Source organism: Gasterosteus aculeatus, chromosome 12 (assembly GCF_964276395.1).
Source record: "Gasterosteus aculeatus chromosome 12, fGasAcu3.hap1.1, whole genome shotgun sequence".
Classification (NCBI taxonomy): domain Eukaryota; kingdom Metazoa; phylum Chordata; class Actinopteri; order Perciformes; family Gasterosteidae; genus Gasterosteus; species Gasterosteus aculeatus.
The window spans coordinates 23,299,899-23,322,575 of NC_135700.1; the positions used below are offsets into that span (position 1 = coordinate 23,299,899).

A 22,677-nucleotide genomic window follows, 5' to 3' on the forward strand; every position below is an offset into this window, starting at 1 on the left:
ATTTTAATATTTGAACGGTTTTAATAGCTGAAAGTGTGAAGGAGTTGAAAGGTGCCGCGGAAGAAATAGAAGATGAAGAATAAAGATTCGAAGAACAATACTTGGAATGCATCGTTAATGCATTCCAACAATAACTAGAAAAGGCATTTCCTGCTGAAAATGCGTTGGAATGCAAAAAGCTGAAAGCTGCACTGAATATTTGAAAATAGCTGAAAATACAGAAAGTTGAAGGGAATTTGAATACATTTGCTGAAATGACAGATATTTGAAAAGCTGAAATGAATTTGAAATTGCTGAAAATACAGAAATGGGAGAAGCTGAAAGGAATTTCAATAGATTTGCTGAAAAAGCAGAAATGAAAACAGCTGAAATAAATTTGAAATATTGCAAAAAAATACAGAAATGAATATTAAAAAATTGCTGTTGATAGAGGCATAAGAATAGCTGAAATTATTTTAAAGAACTGCTGAAAATACAGGAAGTGGGGAAGCTGAATTTCAATAGATTTTCTAAAAACAGAAGTTGCAGGAGCTTAAATTTGTTTAAAATTGTTTGTAGTAATATTAGTAGTAGTATTAGTTATAATTGTGGTATTAGTAGTACTAGCAGTATAAGCAGTAATAGTAGGTTTAGTATCAATAGCAGTAGAAACAGCTGGAATACTATTAGCCATAGTAGTATTTGTAATAACATTAGTAGTAGTTGTAGCATTAATAGCAGTAGAAATACTAGTAGTATGGTAGTAGAAGTATCAGTTTTAGTGTAGAAGTACTAGTAATATTCGTAGTGGTTGTAGTAGTATTTGAAAGAGCAATACGTATTTCAACGAAACCGCTTCATGGTTAAGGTACAGATAATCATTGAGGCTTTTAGTTTGTAATGATGGAATTGGGTGAGGGGGGGTTGGGAGACAGAATGTTTGTTATTCAAACTAAGAAGTTTTTAATTAATAGGCCTCATCACAAACATTACAGTAAAAATTCCCTCCATGGGGCTTTTATTTTGAAATTATTGGATTGGGTGGGGTGGGGGGGTGTAGATAGAGGGAGGGAGGGTGAGAGGGTGAGGAAGGGAGGGGTGGTGAGGAAGAGATAGAGGGAGAGAGAAAGGAGGAGAAATAGACAGACATACTGACTGACTGAGTGATTAACAGTGAGCAGAGGTCAGGGTGGAGGGGGGAGGGGGGGCGAGTGTCTTTATCATATTGGTCTGTTGACAGAAAGCATAGCTGCGTCATGTGACTCCACTAATCAGGTCACAAGGAGCAGCTGTGAGCCACAGACAGATCCTGCAGCATGTGAGTGCTCGTAACCACGACAACGGCGCACCTGTGATCATTAACGAGCGGCTGCAAAAGACAGAGACATGGCAGCGAGTTACACAGAATCCACACCTCAAACAAATGAGAACCAGCGCAAAACTATAACAGCTATCTAAAAAAGACTACGTTTGTATGAGACCCAAGACTCTACCGAACGCGTGGATGAGCTTTTTATGTCTGTCCGGTAATAAATACGGCTCCTATGGCCGTTTACAAAACGTGTACCTTGTGGATTTTTGTGAGAAATATGTCGGCAGATTTGTATTGGAGCCTATGGGGCTTTTGGCAGAGGTTGTGTCACTCAAACACTCCTTGCGCCAAAACTAAAAAACTCTGGGATTCCATGAACACATTAATCCAATCAGCACAACCATACCCTCATTAATCTGAAGAAATGAAGCCTCTAGAGTGTATACTTTGGCTACAAGGACAGAAGTTCCATATTTTTTTAACCAGATTCCTGCGATGCCCCACACTCTAGCCTGCGAGGTCCCACTCTAGCAGACGCAATACACACTCATGTAAAAGTCAGAAACGGAGCGAAGAACTAGTGAAACATAATCAGTGATTATGAAAAAAGTACAATAGATATCAAGAAGCAGTTTTTTTCATAAAATAGTTGAGACTTGTGTGAACATTTGAGAGTTGAAATGGTGTCTGTAGCTGAAAGATTCGCGAAGCTGAAAAATCTGAAAGTTGAAGAAGTTGAAGAGGATTTGAAAAGCAAACTCCATTTGAAAACCATGTTAAAATATTAACGATTATTGATTTATATAAATTCAAGCTTAAGAGGTAGAAAGCTGAAAAGTCATAGCAGGGAAGCCGGAAAGAAGCTGAACATTTTAATATTTGAAGGATTTTAATAGCTGAAAGTGTGAAGGAGTTGAAAGGTGGCACGGAAGAAATAGAAGAATAATAATAATAAGTTGAATAAAGATTCGAAGAACAATACTTGGAATGCATCTTAATGCATTCCAACAATAAGTCGGAAATAAAGATTCGAAGAACAATACTTGGAATGCATCGTTAATGCATTCCAACAACTAGAAAAGGCATTTCCTGCTGAAAATGCGTTGGAATGCAAAAAGCTGAAAGCTGCACTGAATATTTAAAAATAGCTGAAAATACAGAAAGTTGAAGGGAAGTTGAATACATTTGCTGAATATTTAAAAATAGCTGAAAATACAGAAAGTTGAAGGGAATTTGAGTACATTTGCTGAATATTTAAAAATAGCTGAAAATACAGAAACTCGAAGGGAATTTGAATACATTTGCTGAAATAAAAGATATTAGAAAAGCTGAAATTAATTTTAAATAGCTGAAAATACAGAAATGGGAGAAGCTGAAAGGAATTTCAATAGATTTGCTGAAAAAGCAGAAATGAAAACAGCTGAAATAAATGTGAAATATTGCAAAACAGAAGTTGCAGGAGCTTAAATGAACTTTAAAAAGTACAGAAATAACAAAAGCTGAGATGAATAAAAAGAGGTTTAAAATTGTTTGTAGTAATGTTAGTCGTAATTTGGGTATTAGTACTAGCAGTAGAAGTCGGTTTAGTATCAATAGCAGTAGAAACAGCTGGAATACTGATACTATTAGCCATAGTAGTATTTGTAATAACATTAGTAGTAGTTGTAGTATTAATAGCAGTAGAAATACTAGCAGTATGGTAGTAGAAGTATCAGTTGTAGTACTAGAAGTACGAGTAATATTCGTAGTGGGAGACAGAATGTTTGTTATTCACACTTAAAAGTTTTTAATTAATAGGCCTCATCACAGACATTACAGTAAAAATTCCCTCCATGGGGCTTTTATTTTGAAATTATTGGATTGGGTGGGGTGGGGGGGTGTAGATAGAGGGAGGGAGGGTGAGAGGGTGAGGAAGGGAATGGTGGTGACGAAGAGATAGAGAGGGAGAGGGGAGGAAAATTAGACATACTGACTGACTGAGTGATTAACAGTGAGAAGAGGTCAGGGTGGAGGGGGGAGGGGGGCGAGTGTCTTTATCATATTGGTCTGTTGACAGAAAGCATAGCTGCGTCATGTGACTCCACTAATCAGGTCACAAGGAGCAGCTTTGAGCCACAGACAGAGATCCTGCAGCGTGTGAGCGAGTAACCACGACAACGGCGCACCTATTGGATTGGGTGGGGTGGGGGGGTGTAGATAGAGGGAGGGAGGGTGAGGGGGTGAGGAAGGGAATGGTGGTGAGGAAGAGAGAGAGGGAGAGGGGAGGAGAATTAGACAGACTGACTGACTGAGAGTGATTAACAGTGAGAAGACGTCAGGGTGGAGGGGGGAGGGGGGGCGAGTGTCTTTATCATATTGGTCTGTTGACAGAAAGCATAGCTGCGTCATGTGACTCCACTAATCAGGTCACAAGGAGCAGCTGTGAGCCACAGACAGATCCTGCAGCGTGTGAGTGCTCGTAACCACGACAACGCCGCACCTGTGCGGCTGCAAAATGCAGAGACATGGCTGCAAGTTACACAGAATCCACACCTCAAACAAATGGGAACCAGCGCAAAACTATAACAGCTATCTAAAAAATACGGCGTTTGTATGAGACCCAAGACTCTACCGAACGCGTGGATGTGTTTTTATGTCTGTCCGGTAATAAATACGGCTCCTATGGCCGTTGACAAAACGTGTACCTTGTGGATTTTTGTAAGAAATATGTCGGCAGATTTGTATTGGAGCCTATGGGGCTTTTGCCAGAGGTTGTGTCACTCAAACACTCCTTGCGCCAAAACTAAAAAACTCTGGGATTCCATGAACACATTAATCCAATCAGCACAACCATACCCTCATTAATCTGAAGAAATGAAGCCTCTAGAGTGTATACTTTGGCTGTAAGGACAGAAGTTCCATATTTTTTTAACCAGATTTTCGCGCTGCCCCACACTCTAGCCTCGAGCTCTCCACTCTGGCAGACGCAATACACACTCATGTAAAAGTCAGAAACGGAGCGAAGAACTAGTGAAACATAATCAGTGATTATGAAAAAAGTACAATAGATATCAAGAAGCAGTTTTTTTCATAAAATAGTTGAGACTTGTGTGAACATTTGAGAGTTGAAATGGTGTCTGTAGCTGAAAGATTGGCGAAGCTGAAAAATCTGAAAGTTGAAGAAGTTGAAGAGGATTTGAATACAAACTCCATTTGAAAACCATGTTAAAATATTAATGATTATTGATTTATATAAATTCAAGCTTAAGAGGTAGAAAGCTGAAAAGTCATAGCCCCCAAGCCAGAAAGAAGCTGAACATTTTAATATTTGAATGGTTTTAATAGCTGAAAGTATGAAGGAGTTGAAAGGTGCGGCGGAAGAAATAGAGGAATAAGTCGGAACTAGAAAAGGCATTTCCTGCTGAAAATGCGTTGGAATGCAAAAAGCTGAAAGCTGCACTGAATATTTGAAAATAGCTGAAAATACAGAAAGTTGAAGGGAATTTGAGTACATTTGCTGAATATTTGAAAATAGCTGAAAATACAGAAAGTTGAAGGGAATTTGAATACATTTGCTGAAATAAAAGATATTAGAAAAGCTGAAATTAATTTGAAATAGTTGAAAATACAGAAATGGGAGAAGCTGAAAGGAATTTCAATAGATTTGCTGAAAAAGCAGAAATGAAAACAGCTGAAATAAATGTGAAATATTGCAAAACAGAAGTTGCAGGAGCTTAAATGAATTTTAAAAAGTACAGAAATAACAAAAGCTGAGATGAATAAAAAGAGGTTTAAAATTGTTTGTAGTAATGTTAGTTGTAATTTGGGTATTAGTACTAGCAGTAGAAGTCGGTTTAGTATCAATAGCAGTAGAAACAGCTGGAATACTGATACTATTAGCCGTAGTAGTATTTTTAATAACATTAGTAGTAGTTGTATTAATAGCAGTAGAAATACTAGTAGTATGGTAGTAGAAGTATCAGTTGTAGTTCTACTAGAAGTACTAGTAATATTCGTAGTGGTTATAGTATTTGAAAGAGCAATGCGTATTTCAACGAAACCGCTTCATGGTTAAGGTACAGATAATCATTGAGGCTTTTAGTTTGTAATGATGGAATTGGGTGAGGGGGGGTTGGGAGACAGAATGTTTGTTATTCAAACTAAGAAGTTTTTAATTAATAGGCCTCATCACAAACATTACAGTAAAAATTCCCTCCATGGGGCTTTTATTTTGAAATTATTGGATTGGGTGGGGTGGGGGGGTGTAGATAGAGGGAGGGAGGGTGAGAGGGTGAGGAAGGGAGGGGTGGTGAGGAAGAGATAGAGGGAGAGAGAGAGGAGGAGAAATAGACAGACATACTGACTGACTGAGTGATTAACAGTAAGTAGAGGTCAGGGTGGAGGGGGGAGGGGGGGCGAGTGTCTTTATCATATTGGTCTGTTGACAGAAAGCATAGCTGCGTCATGTGACTCCACTAATCAGCTCATAGGAGCAGCTGTGAGCCACAGACAGATCCTGCAGCATGTGAGTGCTCGTAACCACGACAACGCCGCACCTGTGCGGCTGCAAAGGGGAGACACAGAACAGCAAGTTACACAGAATCCACACCTCAAACAAATGAGAACCAGCGCAAAACTATAACAGCTATCTAAAAAATACGGCGTTTGTATGAGACGCAAGACTCTACCGAACGCGTGGATGTGCTTTTTTTGTCTGTCCGGTAATAAATACGGCTCCTATGGCCGTTTACAAAACGTGTACCTTGTGGATTTTTGTGAGAAATATGTCGGCAGATTTGTATTGGAGCCTATGGGGCTTTTGGCAGAGGTTGTGTCACTCAAACACTCCTTGCGCCAAAACTAAAAAACTCTGGGATTCCATGAACACATTAATCCAATCAGCACAACCATACCCTCATTAATCTGAAGAAATGAAGCCTCTAGAGTGTATACTTTGGCTGCAAGGACAGAAGTTCCATACTTTTTTAACCAGATTTCTGCGCTGCCCCACACTCTAGCCTCGAGCTCTCCACTCTAGCAGACGCAATACACACTCATGTAAAAGTCAGAAACGGAGCGAAAAACTAGTGAAACATAATCAGTGATTATGAAAAAAGTACAATAGATATCAAGAAGCAGTTTTTTTCATAAAATAGTTGAGACTTGTGTGAACATTTGAGAGTTGAAATGGTGTCTGTAGCTGAAAGATTCGCGAAGCTGAAAAATCTGAAAGTTGAAGAAGTTTAGGAGGATTTGAAAGCAAACTCCATTTGAAAACCATGTTAAAATATTAATGATTATTGATTTATATAAATTCAAGCATAAGAGGTAGAAAGCTGAAAAGTCATAGCCCTCAAGCCAGAAAGGAGCTGAACATTTTAATATTTGAACGGTTTTAATAGCTGAAAGTGTGAAGGAGTTGAAAGGTGGCGCGGAAGAAATAGAAGAAGTTGAAGATGAAGAAATAAAGATTCGAAGAACAATACTTGGAATGCATCGTTAATGCATTCCAACAATAAAGATTAGAAGAACAATACTTGGAATGCTTAAAGCATTCCAACTAATAAGTCGGAAATAAAGATTCGAAGAACAATACTTGGAATGCATCGTTAATGCATTCCAACAATAAAAGAGTTTGACTACTCTACAAAATGAACTAGAAAATGCATTTCCTGCTGAAAATGCGTTGGAATGCAAAAAGCTGAAAGCTGAAATGAACTTTTTAAAATAGCTGAAAATACAGAAAGTTGAAGGGAATTTGAATACATTTGCTGAAATTATAGATATTAGAAAAGCTGAAATGAATTTGAAATTGCTGAAAATACAGAAATGGGAGAAGCTGAAAGGAATTTCAATAGATTTGCTGAAAAAGCAGAAATGAAAACAGCTGAAATAAATTTGAAATATTGCAAAAAAATACAGAAATGAATAGTGAAAAATTGCTGTTGATAGAGGCATAAGAATAGCTGAAATTATTTTAAAGAACTGCTGAAAATACAGGAAGTGGGGAAGCTGAATTTCAATAGATTTTCTAAAAACAGAAGTTGCAGGAGCTTAAATTTGTTTAAAATTGTTTGTAGTAATATTAGTAGTAGTATTAGTTATAATTGTGGTATTAGTAGTACTAGCAGTAATAGTAGGTTTAGTATCAATAGCAGTAGAAACAGCTGTAATACTATTAGCCATAGTCGTATTTGTAATAACATTAGTAGTAGTTGTAGTATTAATAGCAGTAGAAATACTAGTAGTATGGTAGTAGAAGTATCAGTTGTAGTACTAGAAGTACGAGTAATATTCGTAGTGGGAGACAGAATGTTTGTTATTCAAACTAAGAAGTTTTTAATTAATAGGCCTCATCACAAACATTACAGTAAAAATTCCCTCCATGTGGCTTTTATTTTGAAATTATTGGATTGGGTGGGTTGGGGGGGTGTAGATAGAGGGAGGGAGGGTGAGAGGGTGAGGAAGGGAGGGGTGGTGAGGAAGAGATAGAGGGAGAGAGAGAGGAGGAGAAATAGACAGACATACTGACTGACTGAGTGATTAACAGTGAGAAGAGGTCAGGGTGGAGGGGGGAGGGGGGGCGAGTGTCTTTATCATATTGGTCTGTTGACAGAAAGCATAGCTGCGTCATGTGACTCCACTAATCACGTCATTGGAGCAGCTGTGAGTCACACACAGAGATACTGCAGCGTGTTTACGAGTAACCACGGCAACGGCGCACCTATTGCATTGGGTGGGGTGGGGGGTGTAGATAGAGGGAGGGAGGGTGAGAGGGTGAGGAAGGGAATGGTGGTGAGGAAGAGAGGGAGAGGGGAGGAGAATTAGACTGACTGACTGACTGAGAGTGATTAACAGTAAGTAGAGGTCAGGGGGGAGGGGGGAGGGGGGGCTAGTGTCTTTATCATATTGGTCTGTTGACAGAAAGCATAGCTGCGTCATGTGACTCCACTAATCAGGTCATAGGAGCGAGCAGCTGTGAGCCACAGACAGATCCTGCAGCATGTGAGTGCTCGTAACCACGACAACGGCGCACCTGTGCGGCTGCAAAAGTGCAGACACAGGACAGCGAGTTACACAGAATCCACACCTCAAACAAATGAGAACCAGCGCAAAACTATAACAGCTATCTAAAAAATACGGCGTTTGTATGAGACCCAAGACTCTACCGAACGCGTGGATGTGTTTTTATGTCTGTCCGGTAATAAATACGGCTCCTATGGCCGTTGACAAAACGTGTACCTTGTGGATTTTTGTGAGAAATATGTCGGCAGATTTGTATTGGAGCCTATGGGGCTTTTGGCAGAGGTTGTGTCACTCAAACACTCCTTGCGCCAAAACTAAAGAACTCTGGGATTCCATGAACACATTAATCCAATCAGCACAACCATACCCTCATTAATCTGAAGAAATGAAGCCTCTAGAGTGTATACTTTGGCTGCAAGGACAGAAGTTCCATACTTTTTTAACCAGATTTCTGCGCTGCTTCAGCCTCTAGCCTCGAGCTCTCCACTCTAGCAGACGCAATACACACTCATGTAAAAGTCAGAAACGGAGCGAAGAACTAGTGAAACATAATCAGTGATTATGAAAAAAGTACAATAGATATCAAGAAGCAGTTTTTTTCATAAAATAGTTAAGACTTGTGTCAACATTTAAAAGTTTAAATGGTGTCTGTAGCTGAAAGATTTGCAAAGCTGAAAAATCTGAAAGTTGAAGAAGTTTAGGAGGATTTGAAAGCAAACTCCATTTGAAAACCATGTTAAAATATTAATGATTATTGATTTATATAAATTCAAGCTTAAGAGGTAGAAAGCTGAAAAGTCATAGCCCTCAAGCCAGAAAGGAGCTGAACATTTTAATATTTGAAGGATTTTAATAGCTGAAAGTGTGAAGGAGTTGAAAGGGGGCGCGGAAGAAATAGAATAATAAGTCGGAAATAAAGATTAGAAGAACAATACTTGGAATGCATCTCAATGCATTCCAACAATAAAGATTCGAAGAACAATACTTGGAATGCATCTCAATGCATTCCAACAATTATTCAGATCCGTCTCATTTATGTGTCACATCATTTCACACATCAGGAGACAAAGTGACACACACCTAAAGGAAGCGCCACACCGAAGCAAAGAGAAAGGGTTTCTCGTTTCTCTCTGACCTTTGACTCACATTATGCAATACCCGCCCCCCTCCCCTCCCCCATTCAGCTGACCTGTCTCTGGGCAGGGCGGTCCACGCCAGGCTGTGGGACGTCCCGGCTGAGATCTGCTGGACGGCAACTCCGTCCAGGCCCACCACCTTCCTGGGCTTGGTGATGGGCCCCGTGGAGTTGCCCTGGCCACACTGGCCCATGGAGTTGTTGCCCCATGCGTACACTTCGTTGTCTGGATGGTGGTCGGGGAAGTGACACAAGATCAGATAATCAAGTACTTAAACGCGGCTTTTATGTTGAGCTTCGGTTAAGTATTAGCTTGGACAAATAAGTCATGTCATCACGCTAGAGACCTTCCACCCTCTTCTCCATTTATCAGCCAGGCGCTGTAGGAAAAACTTTGTTTGTTTCTGACGCTCCTAAAAAAACATTCAATTCTGACCCCCTCAGAGAAACTATGAAGCCACCATTGATTCATCTGAGACAGATGAGGAGCTTTGAGGAACTCCTCCCTCCATTGAAACCCCTTTGTTGACAGGGGAGAGATGCTTGACACCGATTTCAGTCAGTGGAACCGTGTTCTTCTGCACTGAAGACCTAGTGAGTTCTCTCAGTGGATCCAGAGGGACAGACAGAAGAGGGGAAACTCTACCGTGCGACAGGGCCAAGCAGTGGCTGTCCCCGATGGAGATGTCCACCACCCGGGTGGTGGCCAGCTCCTCGATGAGCTTCGGCCGGAGCGCCGTGGCCTCGGAGGAACCGCAGCCGAGACAGGCGCCGCATCCCCACGCGTACACCTGCGGAGCGAGGCGCGAGCCATCAGCACACCGGGCCCTTTGCTGCGCCGTGGTTACACCCGACGGAGGTCCTACCTGTCCGGTGGAGGTCAAGGCCAGAGACGACTGGCTCCCCGCGCACACCTTCCTGATGAACATGCCCTGGAGGGCTTCCACCACCTTGGGCTTGTAGACCCGATTGGTGTCGCCGTGGCCCAGTTTCCCTGAAGGATGACGAGGTGAGTTTATTCGCGTAAAACGTCAAAGCATCAAAACAGAAGGCAAAAGAAAGGGGAATATAAAAACAAGTTATTAAAACACTAAACAAGCTAGAAATAGAATTAAAGTTAGTTTAAGAATTAAAAAGCAGAAATAAAATGCATAAACGCAGGAAATGAATAAACTTTGTTGATATTCAAATTTTTGTAAAATTGTAAATGTAAAGAAGCAGAAAAATAACAAAACTGAAAGTACTACGTACAAAGTTCTTCAACTTAAAAATGTAAACTTTTAAATTGAAGTAACAGTAAATCATAACATTGGGGATGTCCTGTTTGGGGGAGGGGGGGTGGTCCTCACCGTTGTCCCCTCCTCCGAAGGACCACACGGTGCGTCCGTCCTTGGACAGAGCGATGGTGTGGGAGCTGCCACACGACACCTCCCCCACGTTGCTGACGTCTTTGACCAGGGTGGGGATGTTGCGGCTGTTGCTGTCGCCGTGGCCTGAACAGAAGAAAACGTTGTTTTAACCGTGACGGCGAAACATCTGGAAGAAACAGCTGAATATCAAAGACATCCTTTTGTCCACCTAAAGAAGGATGAAGGAGTTCTGGGACTTACCTAGTCTCCCAAAGTCTCCTTCCCCCCACGTGTACAGCTCTCCGTCCTCACTGACTGCAGCGCTGTGTCTGTAGCCGGCAGACACACACACCACCACCTGACCCCCCAACACACACACACACACACGCACAATGAATCAAAACCAAGCACTAAAACACACCTTTTCATTTTCTTTTTTTATCAAAAAATGCATTTTATGCCTGAATGCATTTTAATATTCAGCTGATATTTATTAAGAACCAATAGGATCTAATAGATATCCTGAGTTTTTTAAAGTCCAGCTCTAAAAGACGTTCACATCTGGATCACGTCGCTGCTGCTTTGCATCTGGACTCCAGAGGTTGCGGGTGAGGTCCTACCTTCCCCTGCAGCGGGCCCTGGATGAGTTTGGGGTACTTCTGCGTGGAGCTGTTGCCGTGACCCAGCTTGCCGTAGTCCCCGTCCCCCCAGCTGAAGACCTCCCCCTCCGTGGTGAAGGCCAGCGTGTGGCCGTCCGAGCCCTTGGAGGAGGAGACCTTCTTGATGGCGCGGTGGGGCTCGAAGGTGAGCTTCTTCAGCGTGGACTGGTTGTTGGAGTCGCCCAGGCCCAGGCGGCCATAGCTGCCTTTACCGCAGGCCCGCACGGAGCCATCGGACGAGATCACAAAGGTGCAGTACTGGCCCGCCTCGATCTGCCCGGGGGGGGGAAGTAAGTGACAGAGGGGGGGAGAGAATGAGGGAGGGAGTGATACAGTACCAAAAGTACACTTAATATGGACTAATGCTGTCTAATAGTTTGCTAGAGTATAGCAATGTTGTTCTTCTTTTCGCTCTCTCTCACCGTCTGTGCGTCTGCGAAGCTCGCCGCCAGCTTGGGCTGCAGGATCTTCTCCTGCGTCCCCTCCACCAGCTGGTGGCTGCTGTTGCTGCCCCACACGTACACCTCGCAGGTCTCCGACACCACGGCGGCCTCGCCAGTCTGGATGCTGTCCGGGCTGACGCAGGTGCGAGAGTAGTCCGACGCCATTCGGCACACCTGGGGGGAGAAGGGCGGTGGTTGGAGAAGCTGTGAGAAGCTGTGAGCGATCCAGCTCTTCTGATTTGCGTTTCTTAATGCGAGTTTTCCTTCCAAAGTAACAAAGAGCACAACGCACCAGGTGGCTTGCAGGAGTTACTCATACGGATCTAAGTGAAGGCTATCAGCATGTTGAAGTGTCTTATTTACAGTATAATGATCTGTAAAACACTTCTCAAAGGGTCTTACTTCTTCTAGGAGACACAGTGCGGCTTCGTACAGAGAGCACAAGCCATCGGTGGTCCGTGTGGGTTCTCTCCACTGGCTGCGATCGGCCGAGGAGCCCTGAGACGGTTTCACATTTACATGGTCAGACCACACATGACTGAAAGTACTACCATTCTCCCACTCTGCCAGCAGCGTGGATGTCTACTCACCAAGGAGCGCCTCATCTGCATGAGGATGTTCATGAAACAATCGTATCCGATGAGCCCCTCCTGGCTCAGCTTATTCTCCTCCATAGCGCTGACCACGGCTGACGCGGCCAACGCCATCTCGATCCACTCCAGCAGGTAGCGCAGGGAACCCCTCTGGGAGGCCAGCCCCAGCAGCAGCTCCGAGGCCAGCCGCCGCCCCAAGATGTCCGCCCCGGAGTTGGGCATGGTCACCCCCTTCAGGAAGGAGGTGACCTGGGCCAGGCAGTCCAGGCCCATCGGCGGGATCTTGCTCTCGTTGGCCAGAGAGAGCGGCGGCAGCGAGCTGACTACGTCGATGGCCGTGTGAATGACGTCGTTACACAAGTTTATGCTGCCTCCGGCGCCGGGGCCGGGGCCGGGCGCCGGGGGCATCATCCAGCTCTGACGCAGCAGGGCGAAGAGGAGGCTGAGGCCCGTGCGGACGCCCATCTCGATGAGGGCGTCGGTGCTGGAGCGCGGCCGCTCGCTGACGGAGTGCAGGTCGGCCGAGCCGGAGCTGTTCTCCGGGGAGTGCTGCTGCTGCTTGATCTTTCCTTTGTCGTGGTACTTGTTGGAGAGCGCGTAGAAGATGCGCTGCAGCACCAGCACGCGTTTGCGCAGGGCAGCGGCGAAGGGAGAGTCGGAGCAGACCATCTTGGCCAAGGCCAGCTGGCTGCTGAGCAGCGCGTCCAGGTAGTGCTCCTGCTCATCGCTGGAGAGGGACTCGCGCTCAAAGTCCGGGAGCTGGGGTCCTTTCAGGCACAGCACCTGCTGGGGCAGCAGCACGGCCTCTTTGCTGGCCAGCAGCTTGGAGTAGAGCACCGAGACTCCGTCCCGCGTGGCGATTGACTCGCTGTCCTCGGTGATCCAGGAACTGTTCAGGTGCTCCAGCCATTTGAGCTTCACCGGGGGGATCATTAAAGCCATGACATGTCACTCTGGAGCCATCGGTCCTGAAAGCATCGAGTCGGCATCATGCTAACTGGCGATATCGAGCTTTGCGGTAATTTGTATTTGCAAAATAGGGTTATATCAATGAGAAAAAACAATCTTCAGTTTGAGGTAATTAAAGATTTTCAGATTGCATGATTGCACCAGATGATATTGTGAATCAACAAAACCCAATATATAGAAAATAAAGTAGGTTATCTATATTGGTCAGACAAAAGACGTCAGGCTGAATGAATATTACATATATCAGCATTATACCGTGCTGCAGTAAATTAATGGTGTAGAGAGCACTGCTCTGTAGTTGAATACAGCTTTACAGAATCTTTCGTACTTGTACCGATATCATATATCCACTACACACATGTAGACCTTTGCATAACAGGTGGTCCATGTGAACACATGGTCTCACCCTCTCATGCTGATCACATCTCTACATGGTCTCACCCTCTCATGCTGATCACATCTCTACATGGTCTCACCCTCTCATGCTGATCACATCTCTACATGGTCTCACCCTCTCATGTTGATCACATGTCTACATGGTCTCACCCTCTCATGTTGATCACATCTCTACATGGTCTCACCCTCTCATGTTGATCACATGTCTACATGGTCTCACCCTCTCATGCTGATCACATCTCTACATGGTCTCACCCTCTCATGTTGATCACATCTCTACATGGTCTCACCCTCTCATGCTGATCACATCTCTACATGGTCTCACCTTCTCATGTTGATCACATCTCTACATGGTCTCACCCTCTCATGTTGATCACATGTCTACATGGTCTCACGCTCTCATGTTGATCACATCTCTACATGGTCTCACCCTCTCATATTGATCACATCTCTACATGGTCTCACCCTCTCGTGCTGATATATCTCTACATGGTCTCACCTTCTCATGTTGATCACATCTCTACATGGTCTCGCGCTCTCATGTTGATCACATCTCTACATGGTCTCACCCTCTCATGTTGATCACATGTCTACATGGTCTCACCCTCTCATGTTGATCACATCTCTACATGGTCTCACCCTCTCATGCTGATCACATCTCTACATGGTCTCACCCTCTCATGCTGATCACATCTCTACATGGTCTCACCTTCTCATGTTGATCACATCTCTACATGGTCTCACCCTCTCATGCTGATATATCTCTACATGGTCTCACCTTCTCATGTTGATCACATCTCTACATGGTCTCACCCTCTCATGATGATCACATCTCTACATGGTCTCACCTTCTCATGTTGATCACATCTCTACATGGTCTCACCCTCTCATGCTGATCACATCTCTACATGGTCTCACGCTCTCATGTTGATCACATCTCTACATGGTCTCACCCTCTCATATTGATCACATCTCTACATGGTCTCACCCTCTCGTGCTGATATATCTCTACATGGTCTCACCTTCTCATGTTGATCACATCTCTACATGGTCTCCCCTTCTCATGCTGAGCACATCTCTACATGGTCTCACCCTCTCATGCTGATCACATCTCTACATGGTCTCACCTTCTCATGTTGATCACATCTCTACATGGTCTCACCCTCTCATGCTGATCACATCTCTACATGGTCTCACGCTCTCATGTTGATCACATCTCTACATGGTCTCACCCTCTCATATTGATCACATCTCTACATGGTCTCACCCTCTCGTGCTGATATATCTCTACATAGTCTCACCTTCTCATGCTGATCACATCTCTACATGGTCTCACCCTCTCATGCTGATCACTCTACATGGTCTCACGCTCTCATGTTGATCACATCTCTACATGGTCTCACGCTATAATGTTGATCACATCTCTACATGGTCTCACCCTCTCATATTGATCACATCTCTACATGGTCTCACCCTCTCATATTGATCACATCTCTACATGGTCTCACCCTCTCGTGCTGATATATTTCTACATGGTCTCACCCTCTCATGCTGATATATCTCTACATGGTCGCACCCTCTCATGTTGATCACATCTCTACATGGTCTCACCCTCTCATGCTGATATATCTCTACATGGTCTCACCCTCATGTTGATATCACATCTCTACATGGTCTCACCCTCTCATGCTGATATATCTCTACATGGTCTCACCCTCTCATGCTGATACGGACAGGTTCACGATGCGAACATTGATTTACTTTCGGTTTTATCTGAGGTCGTTAGCCCTTAACTAACCAGAGGGTTAGCTAACCACTTACATCAGACCGCTATCTTTGAGCTAACCCGCTTGTTGTGTCAGATTAGAAGGGGCGAGATTCCCTGTTATGATAAGCACCGACGGCTAACCGGGTTCACAAACATCACTGACATCCACAGCGTGACATTTACAAACACACCACGGTTACAGTGACGTTATTAAATGTAGTTAGTAACAGTTAATGTTAGTGTGTTTTGTAACCGCTGTCAACCGACGCCACTGTTAATGTTAGCTAGCTAGCGTTAGCTAACTTTCCTCACGTCACTCAGCTAGCAGAGCGCAACACACCTAAGCACGGACGCGATACCGAGCAGGTACGACAGCGAGGTGACAGTCGAGTTACCGCGGTCAGTCGCATCCCCATCCCGACGAAGCCAATTCAGCTCCAGAACTAAGACTGGCTTATCTGCTGTACCGTGGCTAGGTTAGCATGCTAGCTACCGCTCTCTGGTTAGCCTGAATAAATATAAAATAGCACCAACTGGCTCACCGGTTAAACTGCCAACGGGCCTGTCCTCGTAGGTGCGTTGTGTTTCACGCTGCGGGCGTCACGAACACTCCGGTGTTGGTAAACGTTACGGTGAAAGGAGACATGCGCGGGTGTGTTTCCATGCCTCTCCCGAACCGCCTCTCCCCTTCCACTGCAGCTAACGGCAGGTCCGCGTACACGCGCACACACGCAGGGCTGCGGGCTGCCTGATCCGTCCGTCCGTCCGTCAGCCTGTCTGCTTGCTTGCCTGTCTGTCTGTCTGTTTTCCTGCCTGTCTGTCTATGAGCCACATTCACGCCCACGTGGACAAAGGGATCAATAAGTGATGCCATCTGCTTTAATGTCGTAATTCCTAATTCCTGATTCTGTCATTTCACTTTCCCCAAGAGGGTTGAACGTATTTATGAATTGTTGCACAAATCCAAAGACATGTCGGATTCTGGAAGTGAGGAAGATGAGCTTCCTTTGTGTATATTCAGTTATACTATGGTGTAAAAACAACACCCTAAAGAACGATTCCTCTCACACTCATGAACATATTATACACCGGGATTGTGATAAATACAACATTTAATACATATATAACTATCTTTTTATATCCATGTATCATACATACATACATACATACATATGTCTGGTTGTATATATGAACATATAGAATATAGTTGCTTGGGTTTTGAGTAATGAGTCATAATGAATACATAATATAACAACCAGGCCCCCAGCTAAAGAATAAGAAGCTTTCTGTGGTAGGAGACACTACCACGTTAGTCCTCAAGGGGCACTACAATCAACAATAAATACAAGTTCTTGTAGTAAATATGGAAAAGGCCACTTCATCTTCTCCAGAATGACGTTACTCAGTAAAAGTTATGGTGAGCGCTTTTTGAACATTTCCTTATTTAACTAACTATCCGGTCAGATAACATCATCAAAAATCCAATACAAGAAAAACGTTGTGCATCATTTCTGATTTCTGTCTTTGAGCACCAAGCATCATGATGTAGACACAGAGTCCACCTCCTGTGGTGCGATCAGAATCCATCTCCTCTGGTCCAATCGGAGTCCATCTTCTCTGGACCAATCAGAGTCCATCTTCTCTGGACCAATCAGAGTCCATCTTCTCTGGACCAATCAGAGTCCATCTTCTCTGGACCAATCAGAGTCCATCTTCTCTGGACCAATCAGAGTCCATCTTCTCTGGACCAATCAGAGTCCATCTTCTCTGGACCAATCAGAGTCCATCTTCTCTGGACCAATCAGAGTCCATCTTCTCTGGACCAATCAGAGTCCATCTTCTCTGGACCAATCAGAGTCCATCTTCTCTGGACCAATCAGAGTCCTGCTCTGTGTCCTGGTGTCCACCATCAGGAGCAGCTTGAATGGATCTGCGTCTCGGTGAAGACGTGAACTCAACAGTCACGGACCTCCCGCTGTCATCCTTCCAGCAAGCCAGGGGCATGCTGGGTAGTGGAGTAGCCTCAGGTGCTAGCTGGGTTAGCTTTGCTTCTATCTGGGCTCTCCTCCCAGTTTGGTGGCGTTTGGTCCGACTTGTGATCCTCACGCCTCCTTTGCAGATGTTGACAAATGTCTGTCACGTTAATGATAAACATGAGAAAAAAATCCAATAAATGAAGACAAAAAAGTAGCAAAATCCACGGCAGCTACCGGCCGCTGTCATCATCTCTGTTGTCCAGGTTCAAGGTCCAGGTTGATCCCGGTCAGCAGCTCTCCTCCACGGGAGCGGTTCAGCAGCTCCTTCAGGGCTTCGTTCACGTCGTCATTGAAGACGGGGGAGAAGCTGCATCCGGGGTAACCGCCTCCTCCGCCTCCTCCGTCCGTGGGGAAAGAACCCATCACGTCCTGCACCCACTTCAGCTCGTTGCCGAGGTCCAGGCGCAGCGCCTCAAAGTGGCTCTGCCGCTCGCGGTAGCGGGCGCTGATGGCGCCGAGGCCGGAGCCGAAGGCCCGCATGTCGTCCTGCAGGCTCCTCTTGAGGGCCTCCACCTTGCGGAACTCGTAGCGGATCTGCGAGAGCTCGTGGCGGACGCCTTCACTCTCCTCCTTGTACCAAGCCTCCTTCTCGTTGTAGATGGACACCGTGGCGTCGATGTCCTCCTGCAGGGAGTCGTGGGCCGACGCGAGACTGGCGAAGGAGCCCTCCATGTGGTCGATGTCCTCCACCACCTGGGCAAAGCGCTCAAAGTTGACGTAGGTGTTATTGGGCGGCATGCTGGAGTGGGACTTGATGGTGTACTCCCTCAGGCGCGTGGTCTTCAGCTGGCGGCGCTCCCGCTTCTTGGGTTCCTGAGCTTTGCTCTCCTCCTTGTGCTCGTTGGGCTTTGGGAGGAGGGCGGGCGTGTAGACACAAATACAGCAGCTCAAGTGATTAAATATCCTCACTAGTCAACTAAGAATAGAAAGAATTCAGATAAATTTTTGCCTCCACACTGCGTCACGTTGTAATCTTACTTCGGATTTAGGGAATCACAAAGGGACCCACATGGTCCTTGATGAAGGTATTGCAGTATTTATATGTTTGCCATCTTGGCTTTTTGCATCCAGTGAACAGGAAGTGACCGTATTTGGACAGAGGAGGATGAAGAGAAGATGTTTGTAGAAACATGTCAGCGTGTAGCCCCGCCCTAAAGCATCTCCTGCTTTATGGTCTATTAGAGACCTGTCAATCAGCGTGTAGCCCCGCCCTAAAGCATCTCCTGCTTTATGGTCTATTAGAGACCTGTCAGTGAGCGTGTAGCCCCGCCCTAAAGCATCCCCTGCTTTATGGTCTATTAGAGACCTGTCAATCAGCGTGTAGCCCCGCCCTAAAGCATCTCCTGCTTTATGGTCTATTAGAGACCTGTCAGTCAGCGTGTAGCCCCGCCCTAAAGCATCCCCTGCTTTATGGTCTATTAGAGACCTGTCAATCAGCGTGTAGCCCCGCCCTAAAGCATCTCCTGCTTTATGGTCTAGTAGAGAGCTGTCAATCAGCGTGTAGCCCCGCCCTAAAGCATCCCCTGCTTTATGGTCTATTAGAGACCTGTCAATCAACGTGTAGCCCCGCCCTAAAGCATCCCCGGCCTCATGGTCTGTTTGAGAGTAAATAGACTTCATTTACTAAATGAACATCATGCTGTATTGAAGACTTGAAACTAGAGATGAATGATGAGAAAATGATCACTTCTGTGAAAACAATAGCTGATTAAAGAATATAATGTCTTAACTACCTTGATCCATGGGTGATTAAGAGCATCTTGAATTGTTAATCTTTTCCTGTAAGACAAAGGGAATGTTACTATTCCACATGAGCGCTGATTCTGTGGACCACTAACTTCATTTCTTACTTCTTGTCCTCCTCGAGCAGCTGGCTGATGAACTTCTTGGCCGGCGCGCTGGTGTGGCCGAAGAACTCCTCGTCGAACTCGTAGTTCACGGCCGAGATGTTGCCCAGCGTGTCCTGCTTGGTCTCTCCGAGGAAGGGCGACGCACCGCTCAGCCTGCAACAAGAACGTAACCCAACGTCAGGGTCGTGACCCCTGAGGGAGGCGCAGCGTGCGTCCTGGGTTCACTTGCAAGATGTAGGTGATGACGCCGATGCTCCACATGTCCGCCTCCAGTCCCAGCGGCTCGTAGTTCACGATCTCCGGCGCTGAGGAGGACAGAAAGCGCCTATTGAGTTCACGGTTCACCTTGAAGACGTCTTTTCGTTTTGTTTACCGAATCCAATTCATGCATGCGCAATTTAAAGGAAGGTGCTTCAACTTTGAACATTTACAGGTGGAGCTGTAGAGCAGCCGACTATGAAACACATAAAGTATGCAAAGTTTATTAGAGCTGTTGACCTTTAGGCCCCTAAAAAGGGCAAACAAATATATAATATATATATTAGCATGTGGCTCAGGGATTTTCTTTGGGTTTTTAGGCCTTTTTATTCCTTTGTTTCTCGACAACATAACGACGACTTCGGACTTGAGCATCTTTGCTGCATGAACATGGCTCTTTGCTGCTCATCTGGAGAACCTGACTTGGGTTTCTCTTCTTTCTGACCTACAAACTCAGGAGTTCCGAAGATGTTTTTAAACTCGACGCCGGCTTCGATCTTGTGGGCGAGGCCGAAATCGATGAGTTTGATTCTGGGCAACGGCGCGTTCTTGTCCAGCAGCATAATGTTTTCAGGCTGCAGATGAGAGAAGATGACGCTTAATTAAGACTACAAAAAAAAAAAAAACTGCATTCACTATCCTATAATTTCCCCTTGTGATGAGAAGCAGACTCTACATTTACATGTGCACCAACAACAATATAACGAGTGGAACTAATCATCTCGTCGGGCCCCACCTTGAGATCGAAGTGGGCTATTTTCTTGGCGTGGAGGTAGTTGACCCCCTCAAGGATTTGCTTGATGAACTGAGTGGCCTCCTCCTCGCTCAGAGACTCCTTCTGGGCCAGGAAGTCAAAGAGCTCCCCCCCAGAGACCCTGCAAGACAGACACGTATCGTCCAGACGTCCAGACCTCTGACCTTTAGAATAAGAGGAACCGCACAACGGCTAGCGTGCAGTAACATGCAGCATCCTTCGTATCAAGTGTCCCATTCAGGCAGTTTTACGCTTTCATTCAGCTATTAAGCCAAAGAGGATTTCTTCCTCCCTGCTTTTGTTTTGACGCAATTCACGTGGCTTTTACTCACAGCTCCAGGATGAGCACCACGTCGGTGCGGTTCTCGTAGACGTCGTGCAGCGTGACGATGTTGGCGTGCTGCGTCTGCCGCAGGATGTCCACCTCCCGCTCGATCTCCTCCCGCCGCACGCCGCGGGAGCTCGCCATGCTCTGCCGCTTCTTGATGAACTTGGCGGCGAATTCCAAACCCGAGCTTTTCTCTCTGCATTGCTTGACGATGGCAAACTGCCCGCTGACCGGCGCACAGACAGTGACACGGTGACATGTTCAGCGTGCATCTTGTTAGCATCTCCTGGTAGAAAAGTGGGCTCAGCATTCACAATTTGATCAGATTTTCTGATGTACTATAATGTGTTTTTTTTCTCTGTTCTCATACCAGCCATATCATTATATTTTATACAAACAAATTATACTAGGACTTTATTTTCTTCACAGACAAGCTCTTATTGAATAATTGATTTCATCCCAGCACGTACGTCTCTCATCGGCGATCAATACATCCGACACAAGCCAACGGCTCACACTCACACTGGCCTCGCTGTCGTTCTGATCCAAAAGGTCACAGGGCGTTACAGCCGCACCTCTTCATTCACTTGGCTGGTAATATAACACTCCACTTCCTTATCGGCTGTGAGCAGAAATAGCTGCAGCCAAAGATAGACGAGGCCCAAAGCGGCACACAGTTTGTGTCCCTACTGTGGAGACCTCCGTTCAAACCTCCACTCGCCATGATCACGGCGTACAGAATGACGCCGTTTTAGCAGTTTCACCAGCGTGCTGCACAATCAGAGAAGGCAGCTGACGTCATGACTCCCAGAATGCATTGCTTTCACAGCGGCACAGGAGGTCCGAGTTACAATTAAGCAGGTTTTCCGCTCAAACTGTTTGACTGTCGTTAAAAAGGAGCATTGGCAGGCGATGACTGTGTAATTTGCTTATTGCTTCAATGGAGCGATAACTTCATCCTCTCTGGAGCTGCAACTGAATTACTACTGTTCACACATTTATTTAATGTTCCACCTCCAAAGAACAATGAATAAACTCTACGTGGTTATTGATATCAGGGTTGCGTTTAATATTAATATTACAGATGTCTGACTCCTTGATAACAACAACAACAATATATAATACAAATAATGGAAGGAAGAAGATTCTGTAAGAATCAATGTCCTAAAACCAAAAAGATACATTTTCCCACGAATAGATTCTTTATAAATACATTTTGATTGATGAAAGTTTGAAATAAGCAAAACTAAAATCGGCCATTGTGATCCTGATTTCCATTAAAGACCTTTCATTGGATTAAATGAAATAAACGAAATATCCCCCCCGTGGTGAAGTAAATGATGTTCTTACCTTCCCAACTCTTCACCAATTTGATAGAAGTCCTCCACTCTCTGCTGTTTGAATGAGTCCATGATTCTCACAATGAAACGTCATTTCTTGTCTCCTCGGGAGGACAAACCAGTGATTTCGGAATTATGACTCTTAAACTAAATGCGACACTATGCAGCAAAATGAAGAAGGCTGTTGTTAAATATTGTAAAACATGTCATTGCATCTGACACAGTCTCACTGACCCTGAAGCACGAGACTGATACTGTGACATTATGATATTAAAACACATACGGTGTTGAAGGCGTCCCGTCCCGGTGGCGGACAGCTGCGTCTCCCCACGAGGAGTCCAGGACGCGACCCGCTCACTGACGTCACGCCTCGGTTTAAAGTGCCATTGCTCATCGTTTATTCTAATCATTTCATTTTTTTGATTTAGCCTTCGACTGTAATGTAGTGTGCAGTTCAAAGGCTACAGCCTCCCCGCACGCAATGAAACGGCCTTTTTTTTTAA

The 22,677-nt window shown here is 45.0% G+C and overlaps 2 protein-coding genes across 20 annotated transcripts in view; both read right to left on the reverse strand.

Moving 5' to 3' along the window:
• The window catches only part of herc1 (HECT and RLD domain containing E3 ubiquitin protein ligase family member 1), a 61,809-nt gene extending 45,378 nt beyond the window's left edge, over positions 1-16,431 (reverse strand). For all 15 annotated transcript variants that reach the window (XM_078085883.1, XM_078085880.1, XM_078085878.1 and 12 more), the window contains exons 1-10: positions 16,151-16,431; positions 12,473-13,443; positions 12,285-12,380; positions 11,862-12,056; positions 11,401-11,712; positions 11,042-11,138; positions 10,781-10,924; positions 10,298-10,425; positions 10,078-10,222; positions 9,486-9,657 (exon numbers count right to left, since the gene is read on the reverse strand). In XM_078085883.1, coding sequence (XP_077942009.1) covers positions 9,486-9,657; positions 10,078-10,222; positions 10,298-10,425; positions 10,781-10,924; positions 11,042-11,138; positions 11,401-11,712; positions 11,862-12,056; positions 12,285-12,380; positions 12,473-13,417 — 2,234 coding nt within the window. In that variant the 5' untranslated portion in view covers positions 13,418-13,443; positions 16,151-16,431. The remainder of the gene's footprint in view (positions 1-9,485; positions 9,658-10,077; positions 10,223-10,297; positions 10,426-10,780; positions 10,925-11,041; positions 11,139-11,400; positions 11,713-11,861; positions 12,057-12,284; positions 12,381-12,472; positions 13,444-16,150) is intronic.
• Positions 16,432-16,702: 271 nt separating this feature from the next.
• dapk2a (death-associated protein kinase 2a) lies at positions 16,703-22,529 on the reverse strand. 5 transcript variants are annotated; one of them, XM_078085894.1, is made up of 9 exons: positions 22,458-22,529; positions 22,185-22,333; positions 20,839-21,060; positions 20,489-20,627; positions 20,198-20,327; positions 19,724-19,799; positions 19,495-19,647; positions 19,378-19,423; positions 16,703-18,490 (listed from the first exon to the last, which is right to left on the reverse strand). In XM_078085894.1, the coding sequence occupies exons 2-9, from the start codon at positions 22,244-22,246 to the stop codon at positions 17,831-17,833; spliced, it is 1,488 nt and encodes a 495-aa protein (XP_077942020.1). In that variant the 5' UTR covers positions 22,247-22,333; positions 22,458-22,529; the 3' UTR covers positions 16,703-17,830. The 5 variants fall into 5 exon arrangements, with proteins under 5 accessions (XP_077942020.1, XP_040057305.2, XP_040057297.2 ...); XM_040201371.2 differs by having other exon boundaries at positions 22,185-22,278; positions 22,458-22,513; XM_040201363.2 differs by having other exon boundaries at positions 22,185-22,526.
• Positions 22,530-22,677: the final 148 nt, after the last annotated feature.